General features: G+C 35.8%; 1 protein-coding gene and 2 pseudogenes across 1 annotated transcript; 1 reads left to right on the top strand and 2 right to left on the bottom strand.

The window, feature by feature from the left end:
• Positions 1-718: 718 nt before the first annotated feature.
• On the bottom strand, positions 719-2,315 carry LOC120186632 (NAC domain-containing protein 73-like). Its single transcript, XM_039190511.1, has 3 exons — positions 2,019-2,315; positions 1,733-1,922; positions 719-1,411 (listed from the first exon to the last, which is right to left on the bottom strand). The coding sequence occupies exons 1-3, from the start codon at positions 2,166-2,168 to the stop codon at positions 888-890; spliced, it is 864 nt and encodes a 287-aa protein (XP_039046442.1). The 5' UTR covers positions 2,169-2,315; the 3' UTR covers positions 719-887.
• Positions 2,316-4,391: 2,076 nt separating this feature from the next.
• Positions 4,392-11,771, top strand: LOC120186764 (annotated as a pseudogene).
• Positions 11,772-13,085: 1,314 nt separating this feature from the next.
• On the bottom strand, positions 13,086-16,873 carry LOC120186763 (annotated as a pseudogene).
• Between the last annotated feature and the right edge of the window lie 2,688 nt (positions 16,874-19,561).

Genomic DNA, 19,561 nt, shown 5'->3' with positions numbered 1-19,561 from the left:
TAGATTTGACGACATCACGACTGATCAATGTGATACTTATTTGAAATCTTGTTACTATGAACCTTTGGATTGAATTTGGATGCGTGATTTTGCGTTCGTAGATAGTTTCTTACGACACTCGGCTCTGATTTGCGATTCTCGATGGTCTTCAATAGTTTAATTCCCTTTTGTGGTTCGTTTGCGATTCAATCAGATTTGTCCATATCTATTTTTGATCGATTCTTTTGGTTGGTTTTTTTAACCCTTTAAATATATAATCCTTATATAATCTAGAGTAGCTAGTTTTAATGTTGTAATAAAATATCCAAATTGTGTATTTAGTTTACGATGATAGATGTGAACTCCTATTGTAATTTTGATTTTCAATTTTTAATAATACTATCGACTTCTATTAAAAACGGAATAAACACGTTACTTTCGAATTAGGGGACGTTTATACATGGTTTTGTATCTTCTAAATCGATTTTACGATTTATAATATAAGGATGAAGTGGAATTAAAAAATGTTCAAAATACATTTTAAACGACAATGTATACATTGAATATAATAAAACCTAATGGAGTACTACAGGTGGTAAGTATATCACACCTTTGTAAAGTTTCCAAAAGTTAAAACTTGTCCAAGATTAAAATTTGATGACACGTTTACATCTTGTTGTTTACACTGTACAAAGCATCCATTAAAGCAGGAACTCGAAAGAGAAAAAAACAAAAGGTGATTATGGTGAAATCTTGATATTCTTGCATGGCGAAGAATGTTTTCTTCTGCTCTTCAACTTACTATAAAAATCATTCCTTATTCTTTCCAATCTTTTTGGACAATTATATATATATATATTATTATGTCACCAGTAATGCTTATTGTGTAGTATTTACCTTGTAATTTATCAAGGAATGAAAGGCCCATCATGGACGGCAAAGTGGGGAAGAAGTTGGCTAGGGATGGCTCTGCTTTGGCCACCTTGGTTGAAGGCAGTGAAAGGATTATAGAACTCGACGAGCCCATTGTTGCTGTTGTTCTTGAGGTGGTGCGGACCTTCGTGTCCACCCTGTGCCTTTAGGGTGTCCTTGATCGAACCACATTGTCGAGGCTGCGTTTGGTAGAAGACTTTCGAGACGACGAGCTCGCCTTCTTTCTCTTCTTCGTTGTTGCCCAGATGGTACTGGTGCATCACCCAGTTTGTTTTCTCCGGTTTCCTTTGCTTGCCGTAGTTGGTGTAAAGCACCAGAATCTTCTTGTACCCCTTGACCCTTCCGGTGATGAAAACCGGTCTCGTCTTGCCGGTTTTGTGCCACCGCGTCTCGCCACCTTCCGTGTCGGCGTGGACCTTTCTTCGTTTCCTTGTCCCGGTCGTGTACGCCTTGGAGGGCCGGTGAAAGAAGTGGCGAACCAGGCCGTCTTTGCTTACTCCTACACACATGGAACCGGGTTCTTGTCAACGTCATTGACAAATAATGCAAACCAAGATGAAATATTAGGGTTAGATTTGCAAAGGCTACTAGGGTTAGTTGGAAGATTTTCTTCATGACATGTATCTTATGGAAAATGCTTGGTGCCATTAGGTTAGTTGGCAGTTTTCTTCAAGCAAGGAGAATGGTTAATCATTTCCATCATTTCAAATGAATTTTCATAATGTTTTCGCATACATTACTTTCAAGGTCGGTTTTCTATTTCGAACTCTAACATGAACCATTAAATATATTTATTTCGAACATGTATGTGTCAGATCACCTGGAAACTTCTCCGGATGAGTATAGCAAATCCCATTCTCTCCTTCAATGGAAGGGATAAATTCATCGATAAGAGGATGAAGCATACGAGCATCAGACCGCACCTTCCCTTCCAAATGTTCAAGAAGCTCTTGATCACTTGGATCAAACTTCACTCCAGCTGGTAAACCAGGCAAATCATGGATTCCACCCTATAACATAACAGCTTTTCATATAGGTTTTTGCAGAAATATTCAACAAGTAAATGCAACAAAGAGATTCATATATAGTGAAGTCGATCAATGAACCTGGTCGCGGTATTTGATCTGATGACCGCAAGAAGGGCATGTCCTAAGGAGGCAATCTTTGTGCCTTTGAGCAATCACAGTTTTATGAGACGATGGAGGGGAGCTTCTGTCGATTGTTTGAACATCACTGCAACCATTGCACCAAGTCATTTCCCTTTGCTCTTATCTTTTTTCCATTCCACAATGGAGGTGATCTTTGCTTTTCCTTTCTTCTTTCCTTCGCTGCTACTCCAAAATATAAACGATACTATACCAAGGAAGAGAGAAGGAGAGAGAGAGAGAGAGAGAGAGAGAGAGAGAGGAATTAAAAGGAAAAAGTTTCTTGTCTCCTCTAAAGCTCTGGTCCCCCAAACCCCGTTTATCTTGAGGGTTGAGAAGGTAATTAAATTCTCCTTTTTCACTTTTTACCTAATACTTTGCATTCAAATGCCATCAACTCGAATCCATTAAGCTGGTATGGTAAAAGGGAGTGTTGTTCTCTTGAGGTCTCAGGTTCGAGTAACAATGTCTGCATGACGGTGTTTAATGTTTATTGTCCATTGATTAAAAAAAATTTGAACAGTTATTAACCTTAATAATATCTAGTTGGGCTAACAAAATTCTCCTTTTCACTTGAGTATTATTGTATAGTAGGTTCCATTCAAAGCAAAAGAAGAGGGGGCTGCTTGGATCAGAAGTTAAGGTTTTTGCTTGTGTATCAGCATATAGGAAACTTGTAAGACAATAAATGTAGGTTTTGTGTCTTTGTGTGTTTAACCTTTGTCTAAAGTCTGCATTTTGGGATTGTTAAAATGGCTAGGTTGAACATTAAAGAAAGCTAAAACTTAAGGGGCTGTATTGAATAATGAGAATAGAGTGGAGATGGGGCAATCGAAGTAATTGGTAGAGCTATATTTCACCACCAGAGAGAAAGAGAAAGGTTTAAGGTCCAATGTCACCTTGGAGTATTCATAAAGCTAAAATTGTATTATAATATATATATATATAAAGCCATAATTATATTTCTTCACCTACACTTCTCATGAAATGCAAGAAACCTCCCCTTCCTCCTACCTCCTAATATCTACATGGCAAGATGAGAGCATACCATCTAATTTGATATACAAAGAATTCCTACTATAAGTAACCCTAATTTCATTATTTTGGAATATTATCTTCTCACCGTTTAGCAATAGAGATATATATTTTCTAGAACTAAGAATCTTAAATGGAACGATTTTTGTGCTTGAACGAATATTTATAATTTAGGTATTCAAATGGACCAAAATTGATAATTTAGGTATTCAAATAGACCAAAATTGATAATTTAGGTACTAAACACGTTAAGTTTTTAACGGTGGGTACTAAAATGAAACAAAAATTAAATGTTAGGCATAGTTTTGGAAACAAATAGAAGTTTAATTACTAAAACGAATTAAAATTAATAGTTTAGGTATTAAACGTATAATTTACCCTAAGAAATTATATAATTTTCGGCCGCAAATTTAGACTTGTTCATGGTCAAGTGACTCGTCCGATCTGAGTTGGATTTAAATAAAGAATTTTAGCCTGTGGACCGATTCATATAAAATTTAAATTATGAATTTAAAAGTAGAAAGCAAGAAGATTTTATTTATGAAGGGATTCACAGTATAATTCCAAAACGTGTATCATGAGATGACCTGAAACACGTGGAGAATTTTCAGTGGGACCGATTACTTGTTCCAAAGCCAAGGTTTTGCCAGGAAAATTTATTTATTTTATTTCTACCTTTGTGAATTCTAAATACTCATTAACCCGACCTAAGATTTATGTGAAAAGTGAATTTAAACTTATAAAGAGACGAAAAATAAATATTTTAAAAATATGTAAAAAAATTTAAAATATATAATAATTTTAAATTTTAAAGGGAGTCAACCACTCGCATCTAGGGATGACAATTTCACCGGCATTTGACGGGTTCCAACCCGATTGGGTCAGATTTTTTAAAAAAATTTGGGTTTAGGTCGGGTCGATTTTTTAAAGTGTGAAGTCGGGTCTGGTCGGATTCAGGTAGATGGTGAAAAAATTCCGACCCAACCCGAACAGAGGATAATAATATAATTTCATTAAAGTTTTCATTATTTTTTTAATTAAATCCTTAATTTATACCAGATCGTATCATATCGGATTTATACACTAAAAAATCAAGCTGGGTGAAAATCGGGTATATATTTTCGAGTTAAGTTAAATTAGGTCGAATGTATGATATAAAGTTTTAAAGTCGGATTAAATTCAAATAAAAATATATATTTTCAAATCGAATCGAATTGATGAAAAACCCTACCCTAACTCAACTGTTGTCATTCCTACTCCCATAAGCCCCGCCTAGGTCCATCCTGGACCCATACATTAATGCAAACGGAAGATACTGAGATTACGAGGTTTATAATGTAAAATTGAATTTCATTTTACTCGCTTTATAATGTAAATTCTGGTTTATCATTCAAATGTAATCTTTAATGAGCTATTCTTTATGGTTTTAGTATTATACTTGGAAGTAACATAATGATTTGAAGCATGCATGCTTTAGATAAATGAGCTCAGTATTCTTAATATTTTATGCTTCTTATTTTTCCAGAAATAGTTTGAAATTCATTTGGAGGATCTTTGAATCAGTTAGTGTTACTTTTGGCTTTCAAATAATGAGGGCAATTTTCATGTAAACATTGTAAACTATGATTTTAACTAATTTTGCCACCGTTGCACAGATACGAGGCTGGTGAATGCTGTTGCTGGTGGCTCTCCTGGTTCTGTTCAGTTTCTCACAGTTATGGCTATATGTAATACTGTTATTCCTATAAAGAGGTAATTCTATCTTCTATCTTGGTAAAAAAAATAGCTGCAATTTAGAGATAGATCATAACAGTATCGTAACTTTGTTCGTAATTTCAAAATTCTATAGCATACATTCACTAATACATATCATCCCAACCTGTTTTTATCATCTGTAGCAAAACTGGAGCCATCTTGTACAAAGCACAATCTCAGGATGAAGAGGCTCTTGTTAATGTTGCTACTCAATTGCATATGGTTTATGTCAATAAAAATGCAAATATTCTTGGTAAATTACCTTTTCTTTGCTGTAAAGAAGTTGATTGCTGGGCCTGGGATGATCATTGAGGTTTTGTGTATTAAAAATACTGTACAAAGATCAGGTTCAACAGTTCAGTAATTAAGTATGAAGTATTGGAGACTTTGGAGTTCACTTCTGATGGGAAAAGAATGTCGGTGTTGTTAAAGATTGCCAGAAGGGGAAAATTTTACTTTTGTCAAAAGGTGCTGACGAAGCAATTCTTCCTTATGCTAGTGCTGGTAATGTTTTTATTCAATCTTTTGCTCATATATTATATTTTTTATTCAATCTCTATTTATTTGATGGTCGACTTTGTTGTCAGTGTGGCTGCATGTTTTTCTCTTGATAAGATTGTTGATGCCTGTATGTCTGCATGATTTAATTATTTTAATGATTGTTGCATCTATCTGCAAGGACATCCTTTTTCTTTGATGAATATCTTCGGTTCCCTGGTACTAATAATTGTTGCTATCCTGCCTTGCACAATGGCCATGTGCATCGATTATAGGATGGGGAGTTGGAGGTTTGGATCTTGTAGTAAGTCCATGTTGCCTGATATATTAGTTTCAACTTCAAGTCTCATCCTAGTCATTCATGGACTTATATTTTATAGAAAAAATATGGGAATGTATCAACTTAACCCATGTTCTGAGCTTGCCACCCTCTTTTTACTATTTCTTAAAGTTCTTTAATATCTTTGTTGGGACCTCATTCTAATCAGAAAAAAGTACTTGTGAAATTTTAGCAGCTAGAATTGAAAAGGTTTCCTATGGTGGCTTCTGTTGTTTCTGTCTTTATCACAGGCTCTCTTCATGATGGATCTTGATGCTGTTCGGGCATTACTTTGTACATTTATGGTAAAATCATTACTTTTTTCAGGGCAACAAACAAGAACATTTATTGAAGCGGTAGAACAATATGCTAAATTGGGGCTTCGTACTTTATGCTTAGCTTGGCGTGAACTGACAGCAGATGAGTATCAAGAGTGGTCTTTGATGTTAAAAGAGGCTAATAGCACATTAGTGATAGAGAGGTGAAGTACTATCCAATGATTTTTCTTGTTTTCCGTTTGTTTCTTTATGCTTACTTTTGCGCACTTTTGGTCAAGTTCGATGATGAGTGACTCAGTTTCTCTGGTCACAACATTCTGCAGTGGAGGATTGCTGAGGTTTGTCAAAGATTGGAACATGATTTTGAGGTTCTTGGAGTTACTGCGATAGAGGATCGTCTACAGGTGAAGTTGAGCTATTAAATCCAACTTTTGTGTAGAGAACTTTTGGCATCTATATTTAAGTCAAATACACGTTATTTCCATGGAATATATTTTTGGATTTAACATTTGTTCCTTTGTTTTATTTATTAATTATTTAGGATGGTTGTACCTGAAACAATTGAGACACTCAGGAAAGCAGGAATAAATTTTTGGATGCTGACCGGAGACAAGCAGAATACTGCCATACAGATTGCACTGTCATGCAATTTTATTTCCCCAGGTAGGTTAAAAACATTTACATAAATTTCAATTCTTTGCATCAATAGCACGTCTTTCTGTTTATGTTGTTGTTTCAAATATCTAGGTCAATGAGAAGGACTACTTTTCTTGTTTCCTAAAAGTTTGAAACTATGCTACTTGAATGATTTGTTGCTTGGATGGATTGGACAACTACATTTATTCAGGCTTTCATCCTTGCATCTCCACATACCTACAAACATTGTTCTAATTCAGATCAAAAATAGAAATTGTGTTTGGGGAAAACTTTAAAGAGCATAAAAAAATCAGTGTTTATCCTTATCTTCAAAATTTTAAAGCCTGAAATTGTTGCAGTTGATACTATACTGAACGGCCTTTTCTTTTATGTTACTAAACATGCTTTAAAATGTTGTTATCCTTGATTAACATTTTTGATGTTTCAAGCCAGATAAATGAATAAGCTAATGGAATTGATGGGGGCAATAATTTAGGTTTTGGTTTGTTACAAGGTCATTATGCTTTTTTAGGGTTTAGGGTTTAGGGTTTTGGTTTGTTCTCCACACTCAAAAATGATTACAAATGGGCACAAATAGTGTTCTTGAAAGCAAAAATGAATATTGAAAGGAAATTTGGCTTGAATTGCACAAACTTGATGTTTGATGCTTTCTCACTTGTTTCTCTATTGATTCTTCTTGATTGTTATTGATTAATGGCTTCTAGACTTGTTTAAATACTCCATCAAATGATTCTGAACCAAAGGTAAAATCCTTGCTCCATCTTTGTAAATTTATGTGAAGGGCTCTGTCTCATGTATTTTTCTTTCTGGCTGCTATTCTTGTGCGTTTGCAATCTCATAATTGCAGTTAATTGTACTATTTAAATTTCTTAAGAGTAAATTGTTGACTTGATTAAAGAGAAATTTTCTGGTTATAAACTGAATTGTGATTCTGGAAAAAAAAAATAGAGGGCCACCTGACATACAGATACTAAAAAAACCCACTGCCTTGAGAAAACTTAAGGTCCTTGTTAACTTAATCGGATCATTATAAGACAAAGCTCAGCGCTTCTGCTATGCACACCAAATTGTTGAAGGGCTACAAAAGTTATTGTCACTAGAATCAGACAATATGTTTGAGGCTCACAAAATTCATTTATTCACTCACATATGCATAAACCAGAAACTAAGTATTTTTCTATGAAAAAGGAAACAGAGGATTGTTGACTTATGTATAGTGACTAGTCTGAGGATAATGATATTTTCTTCCTCACATTCTCGGTTTAGTATTTAACTGAAATCATGCTACCTTACAATAGTAGGTTGTACGAATGGTACCCTAAACAGTAAAAAACCTTTATTCCTTCTATTACTTGTTAGGGTTTAATTATTTTATTATACTCTTGCCTATTTCTTATCATATATATATATATATATATATATATATATATACTCTTTGGATGAACTATTTGGTTAGTTTATCTGTCTATGTTTAACTCAAAAGGTTTGCCTTTTCCCTATTTTCTTTCCAATCATTGCAGGATGTGGCATTTGTTGTTGATGGATGGGCTCTTGAAATTGCACTTGAGCATATAGGAAGCCTTTACAGAATAGCTATTTTGTCAAGGACTGCTATATGCTGTCGTGTCACACCATCCCAAAAGGCACAGGTGTTGATTTTTTTTATTAATTTTAAATATATTTTGGATTTTCATATTGAAATTAAGTTATAACTACAGAACTTTCTCTGTCTGTTCTCACTCATAGTCATATTCATCGTGCTCACTTTTTTAATTTCTATTTCTAACAATTTTTCATTAGGGTCATGTTAACCTCCACAATTGTGCTAGGATATTCTGAAATAAAAAGTTAATGTCTAAAATTTTAAAATGATTGATGACCCTTCATACAATAAGTGTTTCCACTTTTTACAGGAATCGTAGTAGAAATATATAAATAAAATTCCTAAAATTGAAGAGGAAGCTTAAATCTGACCCATAATAGTCAGCAATTTGATCCTTACCTTGACATTTCTTTCATGCAGTAACATTCATGGCTTTATAACTGATGCACAAGCTAATTAGTGAAGTTGAAAAGGTATACATCACAGATTGCTTGTGTTTTGCTGCATCTACTGATAAGAACATCCAGGAGCATCAACGAGGGAAGAATAAATATTATGCTCGTCAAGTCTTTACAATAATATTGTCACTATGGCTGGATATGCCTTTTACCAACATTTATGTACGGATAATAAATACCTTTCTGCTCAAAATGGAGAGGAGAATAGGAAAGAACTGTTGGGTCTCTCTCTATGCAGAATGGATTCGCTGGCACTACTATGAAGCAGCAAGGAAATTATTCCTTCTGATATTCTTGCTTCTTAGAAGAAATATTGAGTGAACACGGCATGGCTTGGCCTGATACATACTTGGGAGTTCCAATTACTAACATAAATGTAAATTTTGAAAAAAAGAAAAGAAAAAAGAGAACAATGAAACTTTAGCGTCTAATACATCATTTTGGTAGTTTTTTTTCTTTTTTTTCCTTTTTTTTAAGTTCTATCAACTTCATTATGAAGTGAGAGTTATCATTGCCCTAACATATTTTAGCTGGACCAGCTTCTAATGTTATGCTCTGACCTCCCTTGTTTTGTTATAAGTACATATCATGTACTGTAGTTCTGTAATTCTCTTATAATCTATTGAAATTTTTACAGTATTAGACTCTTTTTCACTTTTTTCTTGACTTAATCTTATCCTCACTAATATTGCTGAATATTTTAGTTGTTTTTCATGACAGTATTTATAAAGATTATTTATTAGTTATTGCCTTTTTTTATATGGAAATGATGACTGCTGATGTAAATTAAATGATACTTTTTGCAGCTTGTCGAACTCTTGAGATCATGTGATTATAGAACATTGGCTATTGGGGATGGTGGAAATGATGTGAGAATGATACAACAAGCTGATATCGGTGTTGGCATTAGTGGAAGAGAAGGGCTTCAGGCTGCAAGGGCAGCTGATTATAGTATTGGAAGTAAGTAACCTTTAATTATTTGAAAAGCTTCAGGACTGGTTACGTATTACTTTTCTTTTCTTTTTGTGCCTGTTATTAAATTATGATGAAAGTTGTAATGAATCTAGACTAATCTTGAAAATTCTCAACCTGTATGCTATTCAGGCAATTAGTTGTGGTTATATAATGAATATAAAGGAAGATTTGTTTTTACGACCCCTAGGGAAAATATAACATTTTTGAGGATAAGATAGATCATAGATCTTATGAACTACTACTGGTAATAATGTACTATTTAACTGTTTTGAAGTGTCCTACTTTGTATAAAATGTGCTTAGCAGTGGCATTTTAGGTGTTCTTTTTTTTTATCTTCCTTGTGAAGTGATTACCTTTCATCGGTTTCTTTTCCTAAATACCTCTCTTGGTTGCAGAGTTCAGGTTCTCAAAAGACTGATACTCGTTCATGGTCGTTATTCCTACAATCGCACATTTCTGTCCCAGTATTCCTTCTATAAGTCACTGGTATATGTTTCATCCAAATTTTTGAGTTCCTAGTATGACGTTCCTTTCTTTGTTGATTTTTACCCAACTTAATTCCCACTTAGACTTGCTTATCATTTCTTTCCTGCTGACACCAGAACACAACAGTTTCTCTTTATTTCGGAGTTTCTGGAACTAGTCTTTTCAATCTCTTAGCTTGATGGCTTATAAGTTTTTTTACTAGTGTTCCTGTTCTGGTTAGTGTCCTTGACAAAGATCTTAGTGAAGGAACAGTTATGCAGCATCCACAAATTTTATTTTACTGCCAAGCGGGAAGGTATTTCTCACCTTTCCCTTTAGCATACAACTACGTAGACTGCTGGTTAATGGTCATCTGCTGATTCGGGATTGTCACAGGCTTCTGAATACAAGTACATTGCTGGATGGTTGGTCGATCTTTGTTCCACGTGAGTGCTGTTCTTTATCAAAGCATCTCTACCGATAGTGCTTTGAAGTACTTGAAACAAATATGAAAACTGTAATGATCAATTAATTTTGTGGCTATTTGCAGGCAGTTGTTGTTGTTTTTGATACCATGCATGCTTATGCCTACGAGAAGAGTGAAATGGAAGAACTTTCTATGGTAGCACTCTCGGGATGTATATGGCTGAGGCTTTTGTTGTGGCATTGGAGACAAAGTATGCTTCCTTTTAAATTAGAATGCAGTAAATATGTTACTTTTCTGTTTCTTTTCCTTATTTTATCTTCCCACAAGGTCCCTTAGGCCACTAATGGAGTATTAGAAAAACGGCATGCGATATAATTTTATCCTTGCTTAAGAACAGTGCAAAAATAGTGTTGTCCCATAGTGCTGTAAAGTATGGGTGAGTATTCGAATCGAGTCGAGTAAAAAATCAGTTTTTTGAGTCGAGACCATATTGTTCACCTCTACTATTAAGGGGAGTATTAATCATAATGTCACGGCTGCACACCACGGGCCTGGAACGTGCATCTTGACCCGTGATAAATAACTCCTAATCAAATTTTTTAAAATGGTTTTCCCAAACCTCCCCTACAACTGAATAATAGATTCAAAATCCTGACTTGCTGAATTTGAATTTGTTTGCAGTTCCTTCACATATTGCAACATCTTGCCGTATGGGGGAATCTTGTTGCTTTCTATGTAATCAATTGGATTTTCAGCACAAGTCCTGCTTCGGGGACGTACACGATTATGTTACGATTGTGTCGACAACCGCCTATTGGATAACTATGCTTGTAAGTTTCACTTTCGCCTTGCACTTGCTTTTTCTTTGTTCTATTCAATTAGTTGCAGCCGGAATGGGTCCGGATCTAGCCCTGAAATACTTCCGGTACACTACAGACCGAGTAAAATCAACACACTTCAGCAAGCCGAACGAACGGGAGGGTCGATTCTAAGTCTAGGCAATATCGAGCCGCAACCGAGATTGCTTGAGAAAGAAGTTTCTGCCTTGTCAACTACTCAACCAAAGAGCCGAAGTCTGGTTTCTGAACCCTTCTATCGGATTCGCCAAACTCTTCGAGGTCATTGGGGTCATCGGGAACTCCTTTTGATTTCTTTCAGTCGCAATCCAGATCGTCTTCGAGCTATTCCAGGAACTGCAAGGACAATTGAGGTATTCAAGCCTAAATGCATTATTTACATTTTGACATGTTCCTTTAAAATATTTATAATTTTCATTTAATTCATTTTAGCATTTTATTAATAGTTATTGGTTTAGATTAAAAAAAAAATTAGTGTTGAAATTTCGAGTATTACAATTTTGGGTAAACTACACATTTAATACCTAGATTATCAGTTTTGGTCTGTTTTTAGTATCTAAACTTTCATTTTTTTCAAAACAATACCTAATGTTTAATTTTCATTTCATTTTAGTACCCCACCGCTAAAAACTGAACACATTTAGTAATTAAGCTATCGATTTTGGTTCGTTTTATTACCTAGAATTTCTTTTTTTTAAGAACTTAACATTAAATTTTGAACGGAAGTATTAAAATGAAATAAAAGCTAAAGCCTTTAACGGTGGAATACTAAAATAAAATAAACACTAAACTTTAGGTATGATTTTAAAAGAAATTGAATAAATATTAATACGGATTAAAATTAATAATTTAGGTATTAAACTTGTAATTTACCCTATAATTTTTTCGCTCCGTTTTTTCAGAGTAACAAATTCAAATTTAACGATGATATTGTTTTAGAATAATCATACAACTATTTAAAATTATAAAATGATACTTTGAGTAAGAGTGTTGTTTTGTTGAGTCATTCGATTATTAAAAGTTATAAAATGATCACACAACTATTCATTATATTCTAAATTCGCCATCTTTTGTTAAAAAACTGATATTTTAAGTTGAATTTTAATTTGCTTTTTGTGATGTGATAAAATATGATCTCAAAATTTTAAACGGTTTTCATATCTCAGTTATCATATTAACGTCTGACTTATATAACTATAAATGTTTTTAATAAAAAAGATGAGTTCAGAACAAAATGAATAGTCGGTGATCATTTTATAACTTTTAATAGTTGAGAGACTTAAAAAAATCATCTTATAGTCAAACATCATTTGCATACTTTACCGGGAACTCGGGTGAATCTTACACAAATATAAAGAAAAGAAAATATATGAATTTTTGAGGATCAAAAAGATTGATGATATATGTCATAACACCTTTCCACTTTTCTAGTTTTCCCTATCTTCGATTTTCCATCCAGTCCTACACAAGCAAAAGCGGAACACCAGTTCTTGCGACCATCCTCGAAGATCCCAACTCAAATGTCCTAGATTTTGCATCACGTAGAGGCCGACGCAAACAATGGCTTCATCGAACCACCAGACAACTTCCCAATCCGTGTATTTACGTACAAAACTTAAATTTAGATTATCAGATTTCAGCGGTCAACAAGCACTTGTCTTGTAGAACCTTCGTTCTCGACGTTGCAGATGCTAATTTGCTTTAGCTAATTTGCCTCTGACGATATGCTAGAATCTGAAACAAAAACATGACTGAATGCTTAATTCGGGATTACCGCATGTTGGCATGACCTGGAAGGATAAGCTATGAGGCAAATAGAGATGTCAAATACCAAGAAATGTACTCACCAAGTTATTTATTCTGGAACTGTACTTGACCTTAAGCCCTGCCAAAGTTTCTCGACCTTCCAAGACTTGCAGTGCATTGTCCGATAGGTTGGCGCAGTTGTAATCAGTATGGTACGGTCCTTTTACCATTAATATTTCTACTTCTTCAGCTCGCAATGGTGTCTGAAGAGCAATGTACTGCACACGACAATCACTACGAAGTTTGTCTTCAAAGCGAACAGAAGTTAAAAATATTGATTTTATAAAGGTGGGGGACGATGCTAGACAAGGCAGAACCACATGAATTCATCCTGCATAGGAGAAGTCAGAAATTAAAATCAATGAGTTCATGCATCGGAATTTTAGGTCAACCCCAAAACATAATCGTATCGGTAAAGCAACTGAACCCTACGTATTAAACCATTCAACGAAATGTCAAGGTTCATCAAATTCGTCGTTTTCCTAGAATCCAACTTCAGCTTTAGAAAGTGACATTCTATGTTTAAGCTGGTGGGAAAGAAATCTCACTTCGTATAGCTGCTTAACTGACAGACCGGGCCGACAACAAAGGTATGGCTGCTGCAAACTTGATGTACAGTGTTAATCCACTGAAAAAAGCTTGAGATGAACATCCAACTGCATGCAAAGAATAGGCTTTACTTACATAAAAATGAGGACCTAAATACACAATGGGGAAATAAAAGGGAAAAAACAAAAGAAAAAGGGAGCTGTGAGGTGGGAGAGAAATCCTACGGTATTACTGAAGTGGAACCAGTAAATTAGATAAGAACCACTGGAAAGCTATGTTAATAATGGGAGCTTAATATCATTGATAGACCGATTAGAAACCATATTATACTAGTACCATCCTATCGTACCTCATCATCATTTTCCTCCAAGCTCCTAAGATACTCTACCAATCTGTTTAAGCGAGCACGTGTCGATTGTGACTCCGAGCACCACCTCTTCCCCAAGCAAGCATATCAGGGTTCCAAACAAGCCCAGGAGAAATTCCTTTGCTGTCTTTAAACAATTCTGTATCATTTTCAACATATCCACCATCTGAATTTACCACAGATGAAGAAGGCAGGGACATCCGGATTCCAGTCCGTCTTTTGCGCCTTCTCTGCCTCACTTCAGTACAGCGCTCTTCAGCAGATGATGAATCTTTGCCTCCATTATCATCATTTTCATCCTCATTGTCTTCAGATCCTTGATGCTCAGCTCCTCGAGAGTTCCTTCGTCTACGAGGATGACTACTTCGATGATGGCGTTGTGATCTAGTCATAAAGCCACCTGTGCTGCTCTCTTTACCAAGACTACGTCGCTTAACGAGTGCCTCTGATTGTCTCTGAAAAATTTGAGCAATTGATGCTTGAATCTGTACAAAATATAGAAACCACCATTGGTAAGAACAAAAAAAATGTGTCAATGTCTTAAACAACATAGCCTAACGATATTCTTAGAACAGAGAACTGGATAGGGAAAAAAAGGGTACCGAAATCATGTCCTTTCTAGCCAGGTCAACATTTAGGACAAGTTCTTTTACCTTACATCTATGACATGAGAAATAGAGTTCTTCAATTTTGGTTATTCATTGCACCAAAGTCGACAAGAAAAAAGGATAATGTTATAAATGGCACTGTAACATACATTTTCTTTCACTGTGATATTTTTACTTTATAAAGTTCATTTCCATTTTAAATCAGAGATGTTGACAGGTCGCACGTTCTATTACCAAGTTAAAATTCCATATATTAAAGTACCAGAGGGTGTTAATTTAAATATCTATAAAAACACGTACAAAAAATGTAAAAAGCCATCATATTACTTTATTACAGCCACAACATTTAACAGTATTAAGTTCCAGAACTAGACTGGAAACAGTACATATACCACATATAGGTAAAGGAAGCTATTCATGATATTATCTGAAGACAAATTGCAGAAATGACACTTGAATATACACCTAATACAATTGAATGAATGCAGCTGATACATGTAACCATGAAAAGTGTCAGGCTGCATGGTTTTAGCCAGGCAATGAACACAAATCACCACAATTCACAATATCTGTCAATCTAGAAAATAAGATGATGACCTTAACAATGAGCAAGTAGAGAGAATAAATGCATGCAGTAACAAGAACTATGGTATATACATATATATATATGACCTGCTTATTGCGAGTTTGTTCTTCTTCATGAAAAGCATTCCTGAGGCCAAATGCAGAAAACCAGCTTTGATTAGCCAGATTATGATGTAAGAAATTTTATAATACCACCATGAATAAATAAAAATGAGAGAAAGGAAAGCACTAATACCTCTTCTTCATACTTATCATATCTGGATATAGAGCTGCAATTGAGGCATCATAGTTTGGATCATCTCTTAAAGAACGTCGACTAGCACAATGCATACGACAAGCAGGACACTCGTTGTTCCTACAATCAGAATTAAGAATTTCCGACATTTACAAAATTAACCCAGAGGCAACTTAGCAGCAAATCCACTTATAACATACCCCAGTCGCATTGATTTGTCAATGCATTCTCTGCAAAAAACGGTGTAGGCATTCCATTACGGTTCTAGTTTTCTTTATGATTCCTGTACACACAAAAAATTAAATGCAAACAATAGCTGACAAAATGCAATGCACTATAAAAATGAACTCAAGCAATAAACCAGCGGCATTAATGCTGACCACAGACCAGCAATGCAAGAAAGATTGAAAGACTAACAAGCATGACATTACCCTGATGCAATCAAATAGCTAATGCTTTTTATACAGTATGTGTCTCCATGAAAAGTAAAGCAGCACATTTCATTCAATGTGTGAATACAAATACTATAATATTACTCTGTTGTGGTTTCCTTCAGAGAAAATGACAATACATTTATATATTTAACTAAATTCTGTTTTATGGACATATTACATATAACTACCCTACCTTCCAGCTAGAATTTACATATGGTGTAGAGCTCCCATATTGATTAGTGTTTTACAAAAACGCATGCTCAAACGATCTTAACTTATCCGCCTTTTTTAAACAATACCTTCCTCCCAATTCATTAAAATAGTAGTAAAATTTAGATTTACATGACATCAGAACCCTTTCTGCTGATCAAATGAAAATGATCTGAATATTCAGCTACCGCAAAATTAACAATCTTTGATTATCTTTTTCCTATCTTCTCAACGTTAGATCTTTCAAGGAGCATCCAGATATACAAACTCCCATTGGTTTTCTATAACATTTATGGGTCATAGAGCACTCATAAGTTTTTATTAAACTCGTGAATTTATACTAAATCTTCTAACACCATTACGCACCAGGTGAAAAATAACTTAGTTTAATAATTCAGTTACAACGCAGGCGATTTCAAATTTCAAATTTCCAGGGGCAGAGGGAGATGGAGAATATGAGTGACGTTTAAACAGCCTTCACCACCGTCATCCGTCGTTAGCCGTCCACCGTCCGTCGCTTGTCGTCCGCCGACCACCGTCTGCCGTCACACTCCGACCTCCTTTTGACGCCGTTTTTTTCCTCCAGCAGTCTTCTGAGTTCGTTTCAACCGTTCCACTGTGCTCGCCGGAAGCTCGTGACAAAAACCCAAGTACTTTACTGTGAATACCCACTTCCGTTCACCGGAAATCTTCATGTGAAAAATTATGTCACTGTTCAGGAGTTAATATATTTCCAGAACGCTGTTGCTGGCTCTGGGTTTTCACGTACGGAGGCATAAACTTCCCTAGCAAAATACTTCTCTGGTTTTTTCGTTCAAATTAAAACAGTTCGTAAGCCTCTGCATTCAAACGTCCAAGAAACGCGATGAAGTAACAGAGAAACGGGCTGAAACCTCAGCTCGCCAGACTAAGAATCGTCGTCAGTCCGAGATAGAGGAAAAGGAGATCGCAAAACCTTTGAAAAAACTAGAAAATAAGGCGAATCGGGTGGATTTTCTACTGTCGAATGTGACTGAAGCGGAGCAACAAAATCAGAGAGATGGGCAGCAGACAAGGACCGTGCAGAAATCAGATGAGACGAGGAAGAAACAGAGTAGTACAGTGGCAGCAGAATAATATGAGAGGATTAGCAAATACTTCTCTGGTTTTTTCGTTCAAATTAAAACAGTTCGTAAGCCTCTGCATTCAAAATGACGTCCAAGAAACGCGATGAGTAACAGAGAACGGGCTGAAACCTCACTCGCCAGCTAAGAATCGTCATCAGTCCGAGATAGAGGAAAAGGGAGATCACAAACCTTTGAAAAAACTAGAAAATAAGGCGAATCGGGTGGATTTTCTACTGTCGAATGTGACTGAAGCGGAGCAACAAAATCAAGAGATGGGCAGCAGCAAGGACCGTGCAAATCAGATGAGACGAGAAGAAACAGAGTATACAGTGTCACAGAATAATATGAGAGGATGATGTTGGTGACAAACAAGAATAGGGATGATTCGTTGGTTGAAGCAAGGACGTGGAAGGGGCCATTGCACAGATTTTTGAGGCGGAAATCCTACCACATGATTCCCACGTTTTTAATTACTGGTGAAAGAAATATCCAAGAATCAACAATGGTATAGAATTGGCTGCTTTACGTTATACATTGATAATTTACCAGAGAAGATCCATTGGAAACATTTGGATCGTTATTTTGCCCATAACGATCAGGTTATTGATGCCTTCATTCCAACCAAAAGAAATTCAAAGAGGTTTCATTTCGGTTTTATTCGCTTTGCAACAATTGGAGAAGCCAGGAAAGCGATCTCAAAGATTAATGGTGCTCGCATTGATGGTAGTAAATAAGAGTCTCTTTGGCTAAATACAACCCAAGACATTCTTTTTGGAGAAAGTCTTCGCCAGTTGCTCACCCAAAAGCCTGAGAGGGAAGTTGTTACAAGAAATCTTTATACAGTAGACGGTGTTGTTGACTGTCCGCTCGGTATGAGTACTATAAATGAGTGCGGATATATGTGCAAGTATACACAATCGAACAAGTAATACAGTGATAAGTTGAGTATCGTCTCCACAGGGATTGGAGGAAATCAAATAGTTGTCAAGGCACTTTATTCTGTCACCTAATAAAGTTAGTGATGGTATATACAAATGATAATGTGTGGCAAAATGAAATTACTGATGTGGAAATGGAACGATGGTAATATGGTATCAAATGGATATGTCGTGGAAAAATAGATTGTGTTTAGTGCAAACAGATGGAAATGTCAAGGCAAAATGAAATGTAAATATACAAGTTGGTTAATAGGACTTTGTCTTTCTCACACGACAAGCTACTTTGGGAATGAGTGGTAGGAGTCACTGAGGAAATCTAAGTCTACTTCTTCGAAATGGTCTTCCTTATATGCCTAGTCTACCCGACAGAGTCTACTGAGGTGCCCTATGCTATCTCTAGTAAGGGACTCGACAGATTAAAGATGCACTGGCAAAACCGATTAGCGTAAACCCCTGCAGTGATCCTATTGGTCCAGATAACATGATATGTCTCGGCAATACCTTTTTGCGGCAGTATTAACATCTAACCTATCGTTCATGCACAACTCCTTTTAGTCGAATGAAATCCTAGCCTTATCTCTAAGGTGAATTAGGCATAGTTATTACCTAGAACCCTTTGTTTATGTAGTTCCTCCCTAGTTTCTCTCGAACACTAAGGATATTTTATCTCGGTATTCTCTCAAACCCAAAGAATCTCATAAGGAATGGCTACTCTCGTAGCTCCTACAATCTTAAGGCACTAAGTCTCATAAACAAAACAGAATATAGCATAGAAAAACAACTATTCATTGAAATAACACTTAAACATCCAAGTGAACTCCCACCAAATAGGTATAGTTCATGGTGGGGTTCGAAATAAACAAGCACAAAGCAAGTTTCATCCGTTCCTTACAACCCAATAACAAAATATGAAAGCAAAGAACTAAGAGAATGAGAAAAAGCCTTCGATGTGCACTGCCGGAGCTTCCCTCGACCACCACGAACTGCCCCCAGTGAACTAGCTCCTCTCAGATGCCTAGAACGCCACTCCCTCATGCTTGTCACGGAGAAATGCCATGGCAAGTAGGATTGACAGAGAAAATGAGAGACTTTTTTCTTTCTCTATTTAAGCTCAAAACGTCGTGGAACCAAAGTCTTCAACAATGTGGCTTCATCCCTCTATTATAGGGGAAACTAATCCTAGGACTTGGTGTTGACTTTCCTAGAAAACCCCAAAACCATGGTTAATTTGCTTGGGAGTCGGGCAGGACAGGCTATGATACAGCCTGAGTAGTTGGCTGAGTGACCGGCATAATCCCGTTGCAGGTGCCCAAGGACATACATGATCTGTAGGGTCAGG

This window comes from Hibiscus syriacus, unplaced genomic scaffold (assembly GCF_006381635.1).
Source record: "Hibiscus syriacus cultivar Baekdansim isolate YM2019G1 unplaced genomic scaffold, ASM638163v2 tig00113719_pilon, whole genome shotgun sequence".
NCBI classification, from domain to species: Eukaryota; Viridiplantae; Streptophyta; class Magnoliopsida; order Malvales; family Malvaceae; genus Hibiscus; species Hibiscus syriacus.
This window is presented reverse-complemented; position numbering and strand designations above follow the sequence as displayed.